At 39.8% G+C, this 16,592-nt stretch overlaps 1 protein-coding gene across 1 annotated transcript in view; it reads left to right on the forward strand.

Moving 5' to 3' along the window:
- The window catches only part of NUP210 (nucleoporin 210), a 117,599-nt gene that overhangs the window by 57,645 nt on the left and 43,362 nt on the right, over positions 1–16,592 (forward strand). The window contains exons 15-20 of the mRNA XM_084633722.1: positions 2,120–2,341; positions 3,764–3,937; positions 5,458–5,650; positions 6,582–6,688; positions 9,340–9,444; positions 9,583–9,684. Of these exons, the coding sequence (XP_084489848.1) occupies positions 2,120–2,341; positions 3,764–3,937; positions 5,458–5,650; positions 6,582–6,688; positions 9,340–9,444; positions 9,583–9,684 (903 nt within the window). The remainder of the gene's footprint in view (positions 1–2,119; positions 2,342–3,763; positions 3,938–5,457; positions 5,651–6,581; positions 6,689–9,339; positions 9,445–9,582; positions 9,685–16,592) is intronic.

Genomic DNA, 16,592 nt, shown 5'->3' on the forward strand with positions numbered 1-16,592 from the left:
CAGAGTAAAAGAAATCTTGTTTCACCAGTATGGAACTAAAACACTAATTTTGTGTTTCATCCCCAAGGCTCATTGTAGAGATTTATGGACAAGGGCAAGTTCTGTCCAACAATCTGAAAGTGGGGATCAATTTAGAGATACACAGTAGTAGTCTTAACCCAGTATACTTAATTAACACAGTTAAAATAAAATAAGAGCCCGTTTGCTGCTGTGTCCCACTGCCATCCCTTGAACTCTGCTTTGCCTTTGCCAATAATCATTCCATCTTCTTAATTACTGGCTATATTTATTGCAATTTTACTTTTATAAAGTATTCTAAATTGAGCTCCGAGTACTACATAAAAAAACCTAACTCCCAATACAGTTTTATAGGGCAAAGATGCCATAAATTTTCAGTTCAGCAGCTATGAACTAGGTAAACTGTTGGGTGTTTGAAGACTGAACACAGCACAGGTAGTAAATTCGAAAGATTAAATTGACATGTAAGAGTTTATACAAGTGAATATAGGTATTGTATTAACAAGGGGATGGGGAGTCCATTCAACTGGGAAAAAGTTATATGAATTACATCAGTTGAAGAATGAGTGTTTCATTTCTTGGTGTTAAAATACACAGATTGAGATTACAAAGTGGAATACACCAGGTTTGGGGAAATTAACAGAAGCAATAAATGGATTCCATATCAGATCAAAGAAGTCTTCTCTTTTTTTAAAAAAAAAAAAAAAAAAAAAGAGATCCTTGCACATCTTTCAGACAGGAGGATGTTGAGATATCCAGAACAGAATAAAAGATCTTCTCTCCCATTGAGTTAAGATATTAGTTATTCATTAGAAGTAGTCCAGATATGACATTAGTGCTTCCCTTCTGGAGCAATGAATAAAAGGGACATGGGTATATGGAAGGGGGAGGATAGACAACTTTAGGGATTACTCTGTTATCTTTTCATTATTAGCCAGTGCTTAGATAGCACTGTGACAGGGCCTTTAGAAAGAACTTAGAACTGTGTTTTTCAAGCAGTGATCCATAGTACCATTCCTTGTTGTTACCATCTGAATAATGAAATATTTTTATGTGTAAAAATGCAGGGGTGAGACATTGGGAGGAGTTGTCTTCCATTAAAATGTCTCTTACGAAGTGGTCCACAGAGCGAAAAAGTGGAAGAATCCCTGCCATAAGAAGACAAATAGTTAGGAGCCAAGAAGGACAGAGCAAAAGCACATGAATGAATAAACTTTACAGTTTTGGCAACATGTGGATGTCTGTGCAATGAAAATAACCTATGAGGGTTGAGTGAAAATTAGTCTGTGCCCAGCTTTTATAACCATGTCCCTCAAACCAGCATGCATGAATTTTCACAGAAAGTATTGAACCATCCTATGTCCAGATCAGTCTTGGTCTGTCTTACTAACATCAGGTTGTAGAACACTTGAAACAGATGATTCTTTGTGTATTAAAAATGTCAAACCAATTTCTGCGTTTATTTTCACTGCAGGCAATGTCAATGAGATGGGCTAGGATTTAAATCCATGCAGAATTAGTTCTAGTATTCCTGTAGGCTTTTGAAGTGAGACCTTTGTTTCATTTAGTAGGGTAAATAAAGTCAGGGTGTAAAATGCAGGTTCTGAAGAAAGGCTGTACCTGGGAGATTAATCAACCTGAAGGGTCTCAAAAGATAAGAGGGTGAAATCTGGCCTTATTTAAATCAATGAGAAGATTGCCATTTACTTCAGTGGGACCAGGATTTTACTCAGAATCTCTTCTTCCTGGAGTAGCTCAGTTAATATAAGAGGGGGAGATTGGAGAATTATCAATAGAAGGAAAAACAGAGTTCCTGGGGCACTGTGGGCATAGCCCTAATGAGCTAAGTTTGCTTTTAATTGTTGATAATCATTTTAATACTCCTGTATTCTGAATTAACCATATTTATAAAAGTTTTGGGAGAACAGATCATCGGCTAAACAGAAATGATGATAATCAAATGGCTCTTCCACAGAGAATGAGAAAAATGTCACATAAACTATGGTCACCTGATAGATTTCAGTATAAAATATATATATAATATGTATGTATATATATGTCATGGTATATATGCATGAGTATAACTTTTGTTCATTTCCAGACTATAGATCCTTCTTCTGTTGCCTTGGTAACTTTGGGTTCTTCCAAAGACATGTTGTTTGAAGGTGGACCCAGACCATGGGTACAAGAACCTTCAAAATTCTTTAGGAACATCACTGCTGAAGATACAGAAAGTATTGGTTTATCTTTATTTGGGCCTCCAACATCTCGGAATCATTTCCAGCACTGGGTTAGAGTATCTTGCAAAACCCTGGGAGAACAAGTAAGTACCAGAAGGTATTTATGTTGTTCTCTCTCAAATCCTGGGTAGAGTAATTGAGAAGAGAAACCAGATTGATTTATGATAAAGTATAGCCTCCAAATGATTAACAGCTTTTGTAATAAGCCAGTATGGAACTTGAATAAGTACATGACTGCCTGTTGCTTATGAACTCTGTTTAGTCTGGTATCAGTCAAGAGTGAAGCATTTTTGAAATTGTTAAAAAGATTACAATGGCTTTATTGTAGTATGAAGCCAGTTCATAGTAACCTTATATCATGGAAGGTATTAGAACAGATAAATCCTTATAGCTGCCATTGAATGTATTTACCATGAATACGATAATTGCAAAAGGTTATTTTAAGAAGAGACTGAACTCTTTAGTCTAACTTGCCATACTGGACCAAACTAATCCTTGGTGTAACTCCATTGACTTGAATAAATATCAGTAAGGAGGCCCCAAGTTCTCTCCATGGTGTACCAGTCTGGTATGCCACTTATTCAGTCTATTACGGGAAGGTGCCCAGCTCTTATGCTCAAAGATTGGGTACACACACAGCCAAGATCCATTAGCACTTGTTTCTGCAATATGTAGTAGAAGTGAATTCCCCTGCCTGCAGATACTGTTCAATTTGTATATTGCCTTGCTGTGGTCTACATTTTGACCAGTTATCTAATCATCTTCCAAGGGCTATTAACTACCCAATGTAGCTGGCATCCCAAAGTGCATACTGCACAAAACCCAGTTGAATCTAGCAGGGTTAGTCCAAAAGAAACAGTTTCTTGCTGTTACCTCCAAATTGAGGACTCTTGTAACAAAATATAATTCGGAACCTTTATGACTCAGAAATGGTCATATTTGAATGGCATTGCAATAATTCTCACCAATCGCTGATAGGGATTATTCACAGCCAGCCAACAAGGGGAAAACCCAAGGTTCCTGTACTTAATTCAGTCTGATATTATCATGTGAGAGAGCGCTGTGGGTAAAAAATGAAAAAACAAATGCAGTTTTTAAAGCTGCTGAAATGGCTACAGGACCTCCAGCCCAGTTCCCTGTTGGCTTCCTTTCCCTCCTATGAGAGAGTGAACCCAGATGACTATCTTTATAAGCTCTGAAAGCTGCCTTCTTGTCAGTTTGGTGAGATACTAATGACTATGAAAAGGGACTGAGAATTTGAGCTTTGATAATGGTCTGGAACAGTGTTTAAAATAAATGTATCCTCTTTACTTGTCTGTCTGTGGTATAGAATGTGATTGGGGCATGAACTCATGAGCCCTTCATATCATATCTTATTTATTCTTTCTCGACACCAGAAAATAACAGAGATGCCTCAAGCAGGATAGTTGTACCTGTAAAATATACCTGCACTCAGTTGTTCTTTGCTTTCATCTACCTTGTTGACTTTCCCAAATGTTATACAGGTGATCGCCTTAACAGTTGGAAATAAGCCCACAGTTACCAACCCTTTTCCAGCCATTGAACCAGCCGTTGTGAAATTTATCTGCGCAGCCCCTTCCCGACTCACTTTGACTCCTATTTATGCAAATCCTCAGCTTGACCTATCCTGCCCTTTGCTGCAACAAAACAAGCAAGTGGTAAGTCTGATAATGACACAGGAGCAATCCATTCATTTCACCTCTAAAAGGCAAAGTGTGCTTCCATGTGGCAATATCCCGAAACAGGCGTGCTCACAGGCTGCAAGAGCAGTGATATTGAGCACCTATGTTCTGACTGACCAGCACTAGTTCCAACTCCACCCGTGCTAGGAGCAAGAATAATCAGAGTGTAGGGGTATTAAAGGGATTGTTCCAGTGTGTGTATAGTTTGGGTCATACCAGGTAATAGGTCATACCAGGTAATAGGATGTGTGTGCAAAACTATGTGGGTCATGTCCTCTGACCCCCAAGTGTCCCTGTCAGAGGGCCTCTCAAGTGACGTCTCCTAGGATTTCATGGGTCATCTGGGATAAGGAAAGGGGAACTCCTTCCTTGTATGTACTCTCTGCTATGCATGGGTTTCTTGCAAAATTTGATTCTGTTCTGTTTCCTTCTCCTGACCTCCCAGTTGTTCTTGGTGTGTATTTGATAACATCCTTGTTTTGTATTTTTGTTTGAAAACTTAATGTAAACAACATGCAGGTCAGCTACCCTGTTTATCTGACTTTAAACAAAAATATGTCTTTGACAACTGTTTCTGGGTACAAAAAGTTGTTCCTCATACCCTTTGATTCTAATCTGGATGGTCCAAGTTTATTGTATCCATGGAACCTGATTTTAAAATGCTTGCAAGTATGCACATGTGCCTAACTTGTGTAGGCGCAACTGTTTGTGTACAAATACTTACATGTGTGCATGAATTAGCCTGGGAGAGAGTGTTGTGCATTGAATTTAGGCGTATGTGAAGGTGCATGCATGCTTGAAAATCTGGCCCAGAATACATAGGCAATGTTTATTTGGCGGTTATGCCAACATTAAGGATGTATGACTCCATCATCCAAATGAGTAAAACTTTGTGCTCCCCTGCTAGCATGCGATATTCATGGCATCCTAGCATCAGCATTCATAAGTACAAAACATTTTAGTTGCACAAAATTAGAAGTCATGCCTTTATATGTAACTTTATATATTTTCTTTGTTGTCTTTTTTAATGTCTTGAGGTAGATATTTTGACATTTTATAAAACAGTTTGAGGTTGAACAGTTGTCACAAACTCCTCAGGCATCAGACTTGCAGTTTATATCATCTTAGTAGCCCTTGGAAAGATTTATAACCCTGAAATGCATCTTGTGTGTGATAGCAAGTTAATATCTCCAGACCCCTTTGATTTTTCAGAATCCAGAGACTCCTCAAGTGTTTTATAAGTAGACTCATTGGCACAAAAAAAAAAAAAAAAAATTGAAGTACAATCTAACATGGCTTTTCATTGGTGGCTGGTTTACCATTACTTTTCTTATGAAATGTTCTGATGACAAAACTTTACCTTAAAAATCTCATAAAAGTGATGTCTTTGTTTGAAAGTTGCCATTCTGCTGCACATAACTGTTTTTCAGGGATCAAAATGGGATCCTAGCAAAATGGGATCCCCTCCAAATTATTATTTTTTTTTTCCTTTTCAGGTTCCTGTTTCAAACTATCGCAATCCGGTATTGGACTTGGCTGCTTTTGACCAACAGGGGCGTAAATTTGATAATTTCAGTTCCCTTGGTATTAATTGGGAATCAACAAAAGTTTCCTTAGCCAGCATTGAGCCCAGTATGCCGATGGAGCTGTCTCTAAAAGAGGATGGAAGTGGTCAGAAGAAAATGCATGGTATAGATCACTTAAGATTATGCACTATGTTGTTTGGAGGAAAACTGGGTTAATTACAATTAGTTATGTTTATGCTAGAGAGGGGTGGGCAGACTTTTTTGCCCGTGGGCCATTTCGGGATGCAAAACTGTATGGAGGGCCAGGTAGTGAAGGCTGTGCCTCCCCAAACAGCCTGACCCCCATTCCCCCGCCCTGCCTGCCCCCCTCAAAACCCCCCACCGATCCAACCCCCCCCCCGCTCCTTGCCCCCGGGACTCCACCCCCTATCTAACCTCCCCCGCCACCTCCCTGGCTGCCCCCCCCAGAATCTCTGCCCTATCCAACCGCCCCCTGTTCCCCGTTCCCTGACTGCCCCCCGGGATCCCCTATCCCTTATCCAACCCCACAGCCCCCTTACCATGCCACTCAGAGCAGCATGTCTGGCCACAGCACCACTCGGCCGGAGCCAGACACACTACCCTGCGTGAGTGGGCAGCCCCGCCACCCAGAGCGCTGCCCGCACAGGGACAGGGGGAAAGGGGCCGGGGGCTAGCCTCCCAGGCCAGGAGGTTGGGGGCCAAGTAGGACAGTCCCACAAGCCGGATGTGGCCCATGGGCCGTAGTTTACCTGTGTGCTAAAGCCAAGAAAACGGAGTTCTATAATCTGACCTGCAAAACATTCAATCAGCTTTAATTTTTTAAAGCTTGTTTTCTAACTGGGTGTAAAATTTTTCCAAGAGAAATCTGTATGTAAAAAAGAAAATCCTTGGCTGTTTAAAAATGTATAAAATGAAAGTAGAAAATATGTTGAGCATTAATTTTAAATGGCCATAACCTCCCCTCTCCTTCTGCCATGCAGCCTGATAAATATGACTTCATTGGGGGTGCTTTAAGCTAAAATTTAGTAAACAGCTCTTCCTGTTGTAAATCTGTCATTTTGTTTTTGTTTCAGGCTTGCAAACTGTTCAAGTTCATCACGAGTCTGGAACAACTGCTGTCTCTGCTACTGCGACAGGATACCAGCAGTTTCATCTCAGTGCAGCTAAAGTGAATATACCGGTACTTTGAAGTATAATTTACTCTCTGCTTTTCCCATAGTGCCCTAATGAGGATTGCCCTATATATTCATTTTCTTGCTGCATTATGCTTAATTGGTTTAAAAATAATAAGATAACCCTTTATTAACATCTTCCCAAGACAGAACCACATCAATCTATTTGTATAATGTCCTCAGTTGTTTTATTTTTCTTTATTCTTAGTCATTTAACTACCTTAAATATAACTGGTTCTTTTTTCACAATCTGGGTAAGAGGATTATAAAGAATTTTCATACTTTATTTCACTTAATTTTCTTTGATTCAGGGTTTTTTGTGGATTGGTGAAGCTTTGTCAGGTTGTCCTTCACTAAAGCAACCATTTGCTTGATACAACCATCATTGGGGAAACAAATGTATTTAGGATTTAGTTGCAAAATAGAACAGAAAGTTTCAGCCTCTACAACTCTGACACATTGATGATTGTCAGGCTGTATCTCTGTAGTTCGGCTTGACTTGTGTCTGTTAGAGCAGTGAGGTTAATGTTTGTATAGTACCAGCCGTGTGCCAGCTAGGGGATGTATATAGATACATAAAAAGCCATAGTATCTGCCTGGAAATGCTTAACTAAGTAGACAGTTTATAAACACAGGGAATGGTGGCAGCAAAAAGCAGTCTCAATAAGCAGTGAAGTCTGACTCAAATTAGTGGCTTAATTTTTGAAAAAATATATATTTTTAAATTGGAGAAGGGAGGGTTGTGAGCATTTCCTTGTGGGATTGGCTAGGACTTGTACACAGCAAGTTACTAATTTACAAAAACCAAATCCAAACAAACCAAAAGAACCCTGAATCACATATCATTTGTCTTGGAGATCTAATTACTTGTGTAAAATAAATTAAACAGTGTTAGGGCTTTGCTAAAAAAATTTTCTAAGTGGTTCTTTGAAAACCCTGCTAAGGACATACGTGTATGTAGGATTCAAGCAAAGTGCAGAATTTATTGCCCGGGAGACTGAAGTTATCTTAGCTTATAACATATATTTGGACAGCAGTCATGTGAATTCCTCCCTGCTTTGTCAGTATGCCCCAGCTCTGCTCTGGAGGTGAGATCCTGTAGGAGTGGGAGGATAATCAGAATTGCCATTCGGTCCTTGGCTCTGCACTGAGATTGCCAGCAAGGATCCCAATTTGTTCCATTTGGGAAGTTGTTTTGTATCATGTGGGCATGTGCCCATCTAGCAATTAGACTGAAACTAACTCTTGGAAGCCATCCGATGGTAATGATTCTTTTTGTTCATGATTACACAGAACTAGATTTAAATTGACATAGAGAGTGAATGGGTCTGTGTCTCTTTTTCCCCTGACCTATCCAGTCCCTCTTCTATAACTTCTGTAAGGAAAGTGGAATGGTATTACTATATGATCCTACAAATTCTACCTTATTTTAAGACAAACAAATAACAATTGCCATATATTTCAACACCAAACATCAGGTAGGCAGTCTGAGAGATCGACAGATACCTAGAAATAGTAACTTTGTAGAATTTTTCTTTACGAGTTCGGAAAATTCTACCTTTTTTCCCAAATATGCAGGACTGATTTCTTGGCTATCCTTTCCATAGAACACCCACTCAAAATGACTTCAGACATTTGTAAGGTACCAGGATTTGGCTTTCATTCATTTTGAATTCCAGATCTGGGAGAAACCTGTATTTTGCCAAGGCAAAGATTGGTTACACAGTCAGTTTCCGCTAGTCAGACACATACATCAGTAATTTAAATGACAGAAAATATTGATTTGTTTGCTCATTCCTGTTGCAGCATGAACATTATGGCAAAGAAAGCTGGCACTTTTTTTTTTTCCCCCTTAAAAACAAAAAAACCCCAAACAAATATCTTGTTAATAGCTATGCTTATTAAGATGTCTTGATTGACTGACTGTCCTCTATTTAAGTAAAGTTTACTTATTTAAGTAAAGCGTTTACTTAAATGTGTTTCAAGTGTTTCATTGTGGATGACATCCCTCTCTGTATTGAGCAAAATAATTTAACTAATTGGGTTGAGTGGGGATAAAATACTTAACTTCCCTGAAAAGGCTGCTCTGCATTTTTCCTGCTTAACCTAATGTCATTGGGATCAAATGATTAGACCAGGTTCTGTAGTACAATTTTATATAGCGGTTATGTACTTGCAAGTAATTGTGGGTTGATTTTATTTTATTTGTTGATTTTTGTGAATAACTTGTGTAATTCTGAAAAGGAAATGTGGAAGGACAAGAGAGACTGAATGCTATCATCAGAATTCTATCTAAACTTGGAACATCAGGCCTCCAAAATGTCTTTGGTGATCTAATAAGCCCTACACATTTATGTCAATCATCGTAAATTAATCCTTCCAAGCCCTTAATGCACAGGCCTAGGCTCTTTGTCTTGCCCTTTTGGGCCTAATGCAGAAAACTGTAGCATGCATTGTGTACCTCTGCATACATAACAGATAAGCAACTCCATCTGTACCTTGATTGTTGGAGACATTCTGTTACCTAACCTCCACTTCCATTGTCCATTTAAGTATCTGGGTAATCCATCCTTCCCTACATAGAGGAGTAACTAACTCTCCTCTGGCTTTTAATTGTATGCTACCCCAATTGATCACTAGTCTGCATTATTCCTTTCAGTATGAACCTCTTATCCCTGTGTCTGCCACTATTGAGCTGATACTTGTAGAAGATGTGAAAGTGAGTCCTAGTGATGTTACAATCTACAATCACCCTGATGTCAAGGTAAATAATTTTCTTACTAATTATTTTGATTTATATCTGGGGGAAGGTGGAGTGTCACAAACACTCAGAGAGTAAGTGTATTACAGTTTTGGCAATGTACTAAAAAGATGTAATCCCACATGCTTTTCCCCTTTGCAGGCAGAGCTGCTCATCAGAGAGGGTTCTGGATATTTTTTCATCAACACCAGTGTTGTAAATGTTGTAAAAGTGGCTTATCAAGAAGCTCGAGGCATTGCTTTGGTGAGTGGAATAATACTTCAGTGTATTTATTTTAATGATCTGAGTATGCTAATCTCATTGTTCAGTGTTGCCTTTTTGGTATGGTGAGAGATAACAGCTTGTTATAATTCATAATAAATTGTACTGTTAACAAATTATAAAGAGGAGGGAAGCACTTACTAAGAGATTGTAAAAATCCTTTGATTTTTCTTTCCTGTTGGTGCCTTTCCATTTTCTATTATCATACCACATTTGACAGCAAGATCTAGTGAGTAGCTTCTTGCACTCTTTACGGTCAAGATCTGTTAATGGTGACCATATATTGTCCATCCTTTCGGTTAGGAAACAGCGGGGGAGTTTTAGTTTTGCGTGGCAAGGACATAAGGAAAAACTTGACACTAACATTTGACAGTAAATGCTCTTTGTAGGTGAAGTGTTCTCTTGTAATAGTTTCTGGTTGTGGAATATTTTCCAGGTATTTTATTTGTGCTAATTTGTTTTCGTTATCATAGTAGGTCTCTTCCTACAACATAAATGACTTATCTGGTACAAGCATTTTTGTCCTTTAAAACAAAAAACAAAGTAAATTTGTCAGATTTAAATATTTATAGTTGCTGTTTAAAATCTGTTCTTCCTTTTATAGAGCTGTTATGAGACTTTCTGTAGTGCTGTTCATTGAGGTCTAAAGATGAGATTTTCAGATATGGTCGGTACTGGCCTAACTCTGCTCTCACGGAAGTTGATGGCAGTTTGAGTGGTTTTGTAAATCCGAGCCTAAATGCTTCCCAGATAAATGAGACCTTCATGGAGAGGTCCAGAGTTGAACTTCATGAGTGTTTTGTCCTTGTCCTTTCCATGGTAAAGCAGTCTGTGTCATGATTTTTGCCCATGATCTAGAAATTATTCAGGTGTTGTTATAATCAGTATTATTAGGTCCTGATTCAGTGAACACTCAAGCATGTGCTTCATTTTAGTACCATGAGTAGCACCATTGATTTAAATGGGCTTAGTCATGGTAGTAAAGTTAAGTGTGCGCTGCGGCAGTCAAAAAAGCGAACAGAATGCTGGGAATAATTAAGAAAGGGATAGATAATAGGATAGAAAATATCATGTTGCCTCTATATAAATCCATGGTACACCCACATCTTGAATACTGTGTGCAGATGTGGTCGCCCCATCTCAAAAAAGATATATTAGAATTGGAAAAGGTTCAGAAAAGGGCAACAAAAATGAGAGATGGAATGGCTTACATATGAGGAAAGATTGATAAGACTTGGACTTTTCAGCTTGGAAAAGAGATGGCTAAGGGGAGATATGATTGAGGTCTATAAAATCATGACTGGTGTAGAGAAAGTAGATAAGGAAGTGTTGTTTACTACTTTTCATAACACACAACTAGGGGTCACCAAATGAAATTACTAGGCAGCAGGTTTAAAACAAATAAAAGGAAGTATTTCTTCACACAACCCACAGTCAGCTTGTGGAACTCCTTGCCAGAGGATGTTGTGAAGGCCAAGACCATAATAGGGTTCAAAAATGAACTCGATAAGTTCGTGGAGAACAGGTCCATCAATGGCTATTAGCCAGGATGGGTAGGAATGGTGTCCCTAGCCTAGGTTTGCCAGAAGCTGGGAATGAGAGATGGGGGGTGGATCCCTTGATGATTACCTGTTCTGCTTATTTCCTCTGGGGCACCTGGCACTGGCCACTGTTGGAAGACAGGATACTGGGCTAGATGGACCTTTGGTCTGACTCAGTAGGGCCATTCTTATGTTCTTATGTGTATACCGGTTTGCAGGATTGGAGACTATCTCCTGAATGGCAACATCTTCTTTCAGGGTACTTACAGGGGTCTGCAGGCAATCAGTACAGAATACAGTTGGTACACTTTGAGGGAAAATGTGCCACTCTCCATTTACTTTATTATGTCAAGAATTATCCATTCAATGTTTTAATCTGAAGATGGAGTACAATAAATTATAACAATAAAAAATGCACCATACTAGAGATACAAATGTTTATATTAAAAGGCGCAGAAGGTAGACTTGGATAATAGTAGAGAAATGCACTTATAAATGCATTTCAACAACTTGCTTTTATTGTAATAATAAAACTAGCGACATGGCAGACATCCTACCCTTATTTCAACACACATTGCCATAACTCTAGCAATCTGTATCTTTTTCCACGCTCTGTCAGTCCAACTTCCTGTTATGATTTTTCATTGTATACATCCATAAATCAGTGCTAATGTGCCTTCGGAAAGAACACATTCAGAACTAGAAATGCCAATTGGTCAGATCCCTTCCTATTCTCCTAAATATTTGTATTAAATAAATATATATATTAATTGGGTGATGATAACTCGTCACAATTCCTGGCTGTTGCTCTGGCGAGTTGGACTGGATTTTTGCAGAAGATGGCATGTTTGGCACTTTTCAAGGAAGAATTAACTGTCTTTTCTTCCTTAATCTCTTACACAGGGATGATGACAATGCTCCCAGCAGTTCTACAGTCAATTTTCTTTATTCCCTTTCTCAGCAAAGAGATCTTTAAATTGCTTCCTTTGTTTTCAAGTCCTCAACACTTAGCATGTCCCCAAGGTTCTTCTTTGAGTATGTGTCAGTGTGGATCCACTGGAGGTGTGCGTGCACGTGGGATTGGATTTTGTTTTGGAAGAGGTGCCACTGGAGCCATACTTGTGCTCTGTGACTCTTCATGTTCCCATATAAGGGCATAAAGAGCGGGGCAGCTGCAACCCTCCCTCAGTTTCCTCTTGCTGCCCTTGGCAGTGTGACTGAACCTTGATGTGGTGGCTGGCTCTGGTGCCAAGCTCAGGAGGGCAGAGCTCCGATCATCATTTGACTGATGTGGCTGGTATTCCTCATTCCACTATCCAGAAGGGATACTTCTTGCCAGTCACCTACAGCAGGAGCTGCACTGACGCACACCCTGCAGTAACGGTGGTTCTTTGAGATGTTGTCATCAAAGCATGACTCCCACCACTCTCTTTCTATCCCCACTTCTCAGCAATGTGGGCTGCCAATTGAGAGGGAACTGAGGTAGGGTCATTCCGCCCTCCCTTCATAACCTCGAACAGAAACATGAAGAGGCACAGGGTGGCCCTGATGGAAAGTGCTATTCAAAAGAATCCAGTTCTACATGTGTGAAACAGGTGCTTACCTAGAGTGGGATCAACATTGACTACAACATCTCAAAGAACTCCAGTTACTGTGCAGTGGTTTTCAAACTTTTGTACTGGTGACCCCTTTCACATAGCAAACGTCTGAGTGTGACCCCCCCCCCCATAAATTAAAAACACTTTTTAATATATTTAACTCCATTATAAATGCTGGAGGCAAAGTGGGGTTTGGGGTAGAGGCTGACAGCTTGCGACCGCCCCATTTAATAACCTTGCAACCCCCTGAGTGGTCCCAAACCGCAGTTTGAGAACCCCTGCCGTAGGGTAAGTAACTTCCTTCTGGAGGGACAGTTGAAAGTCAGTGGATCTTGGAATCATTACATAAGGTTAAGGAGAATCATGAGGGAAGTCAGCACATGCCTCAATATGAGTGAGACTAGAGGCTACAAATCAATATTAGGGTTGAGCAAATTTAAATTGCAACCATAGGCGGAGCAAATAGATAAATTGTGATACATCATATGGTTTTGTTGTTTTGGGGAACGGGTGGGGAGCTGGTATATAGATTACAAATTCAAGCCTGAATGAGGCTTGTAAACTTTGCAAATAATAGAAATTTCCTCTCAAGTACGTTTAAGCCCAAATGAGTAATTTTGGAGAAATGTACTCATAAATACACAGAGACCTTGCAAAACTAAAGTTGCTTTACCCTGGTTAAGAACACAGGCCACATAATATAAACTCCACTTGTGCTCATTTGCATGCTAATACTCTGAATGCCCTTGTAGCTCAGAGAAACTGTCCATTCTCAAGAGATTTGAATGAGAACAACTGAAACTAGCTGAGTTATTACCATAACCAAAATGTTATTGCATCTAACATCCCTACTTGAATAAGCAGCACTCATATAGGAATGGTCAAACAGACAAACAAGCAGTTAATCTTATTGGCAGGATAAAGGTTTATATCTTTATACTAGACTTCAGGAAGCAGTAACAGCAATGGATTCTAAGGTGATAAAAAAAATCTATAATAAACTCTCCTATCGTTAAAGTGTTATGAAAACACAAAATTGTTCAGAAATAATATATATAAAAGATAAGTTGATTACAGCAGTGACATTACAATATTTGTTTCAGGTTAGCAAAGACATTTGTAAAATCTTCAGATTCTTCTAATAATGCTAAGGGAGAAAGCTGTAATATTTTCTAACTTCAAAAGGATAGCAGTACTGTGGCTAAAGATGGAAAAGATCTGTTTAAGTATTAGGCCCACGTCCTACAGGGATTTGATATAGTCACCCAGAAGATGCATTAAGTATTACTTTGCAGCTATGCTTGATTTCATCCATCGATGATATATTTGAATTAGGAGTTACCTGCAATGAACAATAATATATATGCATCATATTCTTTATTGAGGGAGGGGAGGAATATTAATGCCATGACAATACGCAGAATTCTTTGTAAATGGCAACAAATTCAACAAAACTAATAGAATTAATTCAATATTAGTGATGTCAGAGATGACTGTTCTTCATTGCTGGTGGTGTGTATTGATAAAAACACATCTCTGTATAGTTGTAGAAAGAGGGAGTTCACAATACATTCACAGGGAGACTGTCAGCTAGAGGGGAAAATAAGTTTGTTATTCTAAGAAGCTGAATTTATTTTTGAAGTTTATGCAGTTGGTCTTCGTTCTTAAAATCTCTTCAGTCAGATCTCCCATGTGGCTATCGGAATACTATGCCTGATGTCATATGAGTTTCATCTTGGAATGGTAGCCTTTAGGAGTGAGGCAGTGAGGAAGCCTTGTGAAATATATGAAACAAGATCTGTTCTTCTTTGAGTAGTGTCCCTGTGGGTGCTCCACATCAGGTGCCCAAATGCCTCTCGAGCCCTTGATTGGAGATTTTCCATTAGCAATGTCCATTCGGCCTGCACAGGTGCTCTCTACAGCCTTATGCCACATTCTGAGGGTATATTGGGTTGGCCTGAGACAGAGCTTTAGTGTGTCCACCTTGTGCACGCCTCAGCCTGTTTTATAGTTGTTAGTTAGTTTAGTGTTTCTAGTTAGTGTTAATTGTTGTTAGGATAGAATTAGTTAGGTAGTTGTGAGAGGTTTCCGTTTTTCCTCTCTCCATTTTATTTCTTCCCCATCTCCTCTGGGGAGCTTATTTGGCCTGCCTGGGCATGCCTGGCTTACCAGTTTTTAAACACTGCAGCTCTTTTTGGGAGGCTATCCCGATCAGCAGTGGCCACTCTAAGTGTACCTGTTGCTTGGAGAGTCAGATCTCCCAAAAGTGTACTGTTTTCCAGGCTCTAAAATCTGGAGTTCAGAAGATTCAGGAGAACAAACAGCTGATGAAGGAGCACTCCTACCTCCAGCTCCACTGGTCCAGGAAACTAGAGTCATACAGTCTCCTCAACCAAACACCCAACATAAGGAGACCTTTGAGGAACAGGAGGCTTGGGCAAACAGAGGCTACACCTCAAACCCCTATTTCATCTTCATCTCTGGACAAGGCAGTCATGCCTCCACCACCATCAAGGGCTGACAATTTTAGTAAATACCAGGACCCTGTGAACAGGATGGCAGACTCCCTTCAGATACTTCTGGAGGTTAAAGACTCACATCATGAGCTCCTGACTCCATTTTGCGGTCAGCAACATCCAGCTGGGTTGTGCTACCCTTTAATGAAGTGCTCCTGGATCCATCAAAGACTGTGTGGCAAACTCCTGCCATCATACCACCAACTTGAAAACAGGCAGATAAGAACTATTATGTTCCCCCTCTGGGATTCAGAATTTTTATTCTCTCATCCCCCACCTAATTCCCTGGTGGTGGATGCTGTAAACAAGCATTGTAGACAGCACTATGCCAGGTCTACTCCTTTTATGACAAGGACCAGAAAAGAGTAGACCTTTTTGGATGGAAGGTCTGCTCATCCACAACCCTCCAGTTTCGGATCACAATCCATCAGGCAATCATGGCCAACAAGGACTATACAAATGAAAACAAGTTTGCATCCTTTATTGAACATCTGCCACAGGAGCATAGAGAACTTCCAGACCATCATTAAACATGGTCCTTTAGCCAGAGCCTCTCTCCAGACATGCTTGGATGCCGCAGATGCTGCCACTAGATCCATCTCCACAGCAGTTGTCGTGCTCAAGGCATTGTGGCTCCAGTTTCTGGGTTTTGTGAGAGAGAGAGGTTCAGAATAGGGCCCAGGGTCTCCTGTTTGATGGTCAGAAGCTCTTCTCAGGAACTATGAATGAGTCCCTGCACACACTGAAGGACTGCAGGGCCATGTTGATATCTCTGGGAATGTACACCCCTATAAGCAAGAGGAGATTTAGCAGGTCTCAAACTCCCCACAGATCACACCCAGTTTACTTTTCTGGTTTTCACAAAACCACCCTGTGACGTTGCACTACATATGTTTATGGAAATATGCTTATGAGTGTGAATATAATGTAACTGGAATATGCTTTATTCATAAGGCCTCTTGTAAGGTATCATTACAAAGCTTATAATCTACTGAGTGTGTTCATCCTATTTGTATGAATGTATCATTCTTATATCTAAAACTAGAAATATGAAGTATTACTCTGAGGTCCTATTGTAATTATGCAAAGTGTGGGCCATTATTGGTGGCTTAGACTCTTGATGGCTCCCATTAACTGGAACAATTGGTTGTAAATGGCTCTGTTTACTTGTAAGCCTTCCTGTATATGTGGATGCCAGCCAGTGAGTAATGAAGTCTCACAGAACATGTCACATG

Source organism: Lepidochelys olivacea, assembly GCF_965140295.1.
Source record: "Lepidochelys olivacea isolate rLepOli2 genome assembly, chromosome: 7".
NCBI classification, from domain to species: domain Eukaryota; kingdom Metazoa; phylum Chordata; order Testudines; family Cheloniidae; genus Lepidochelys; species Lepidochelys olivacea.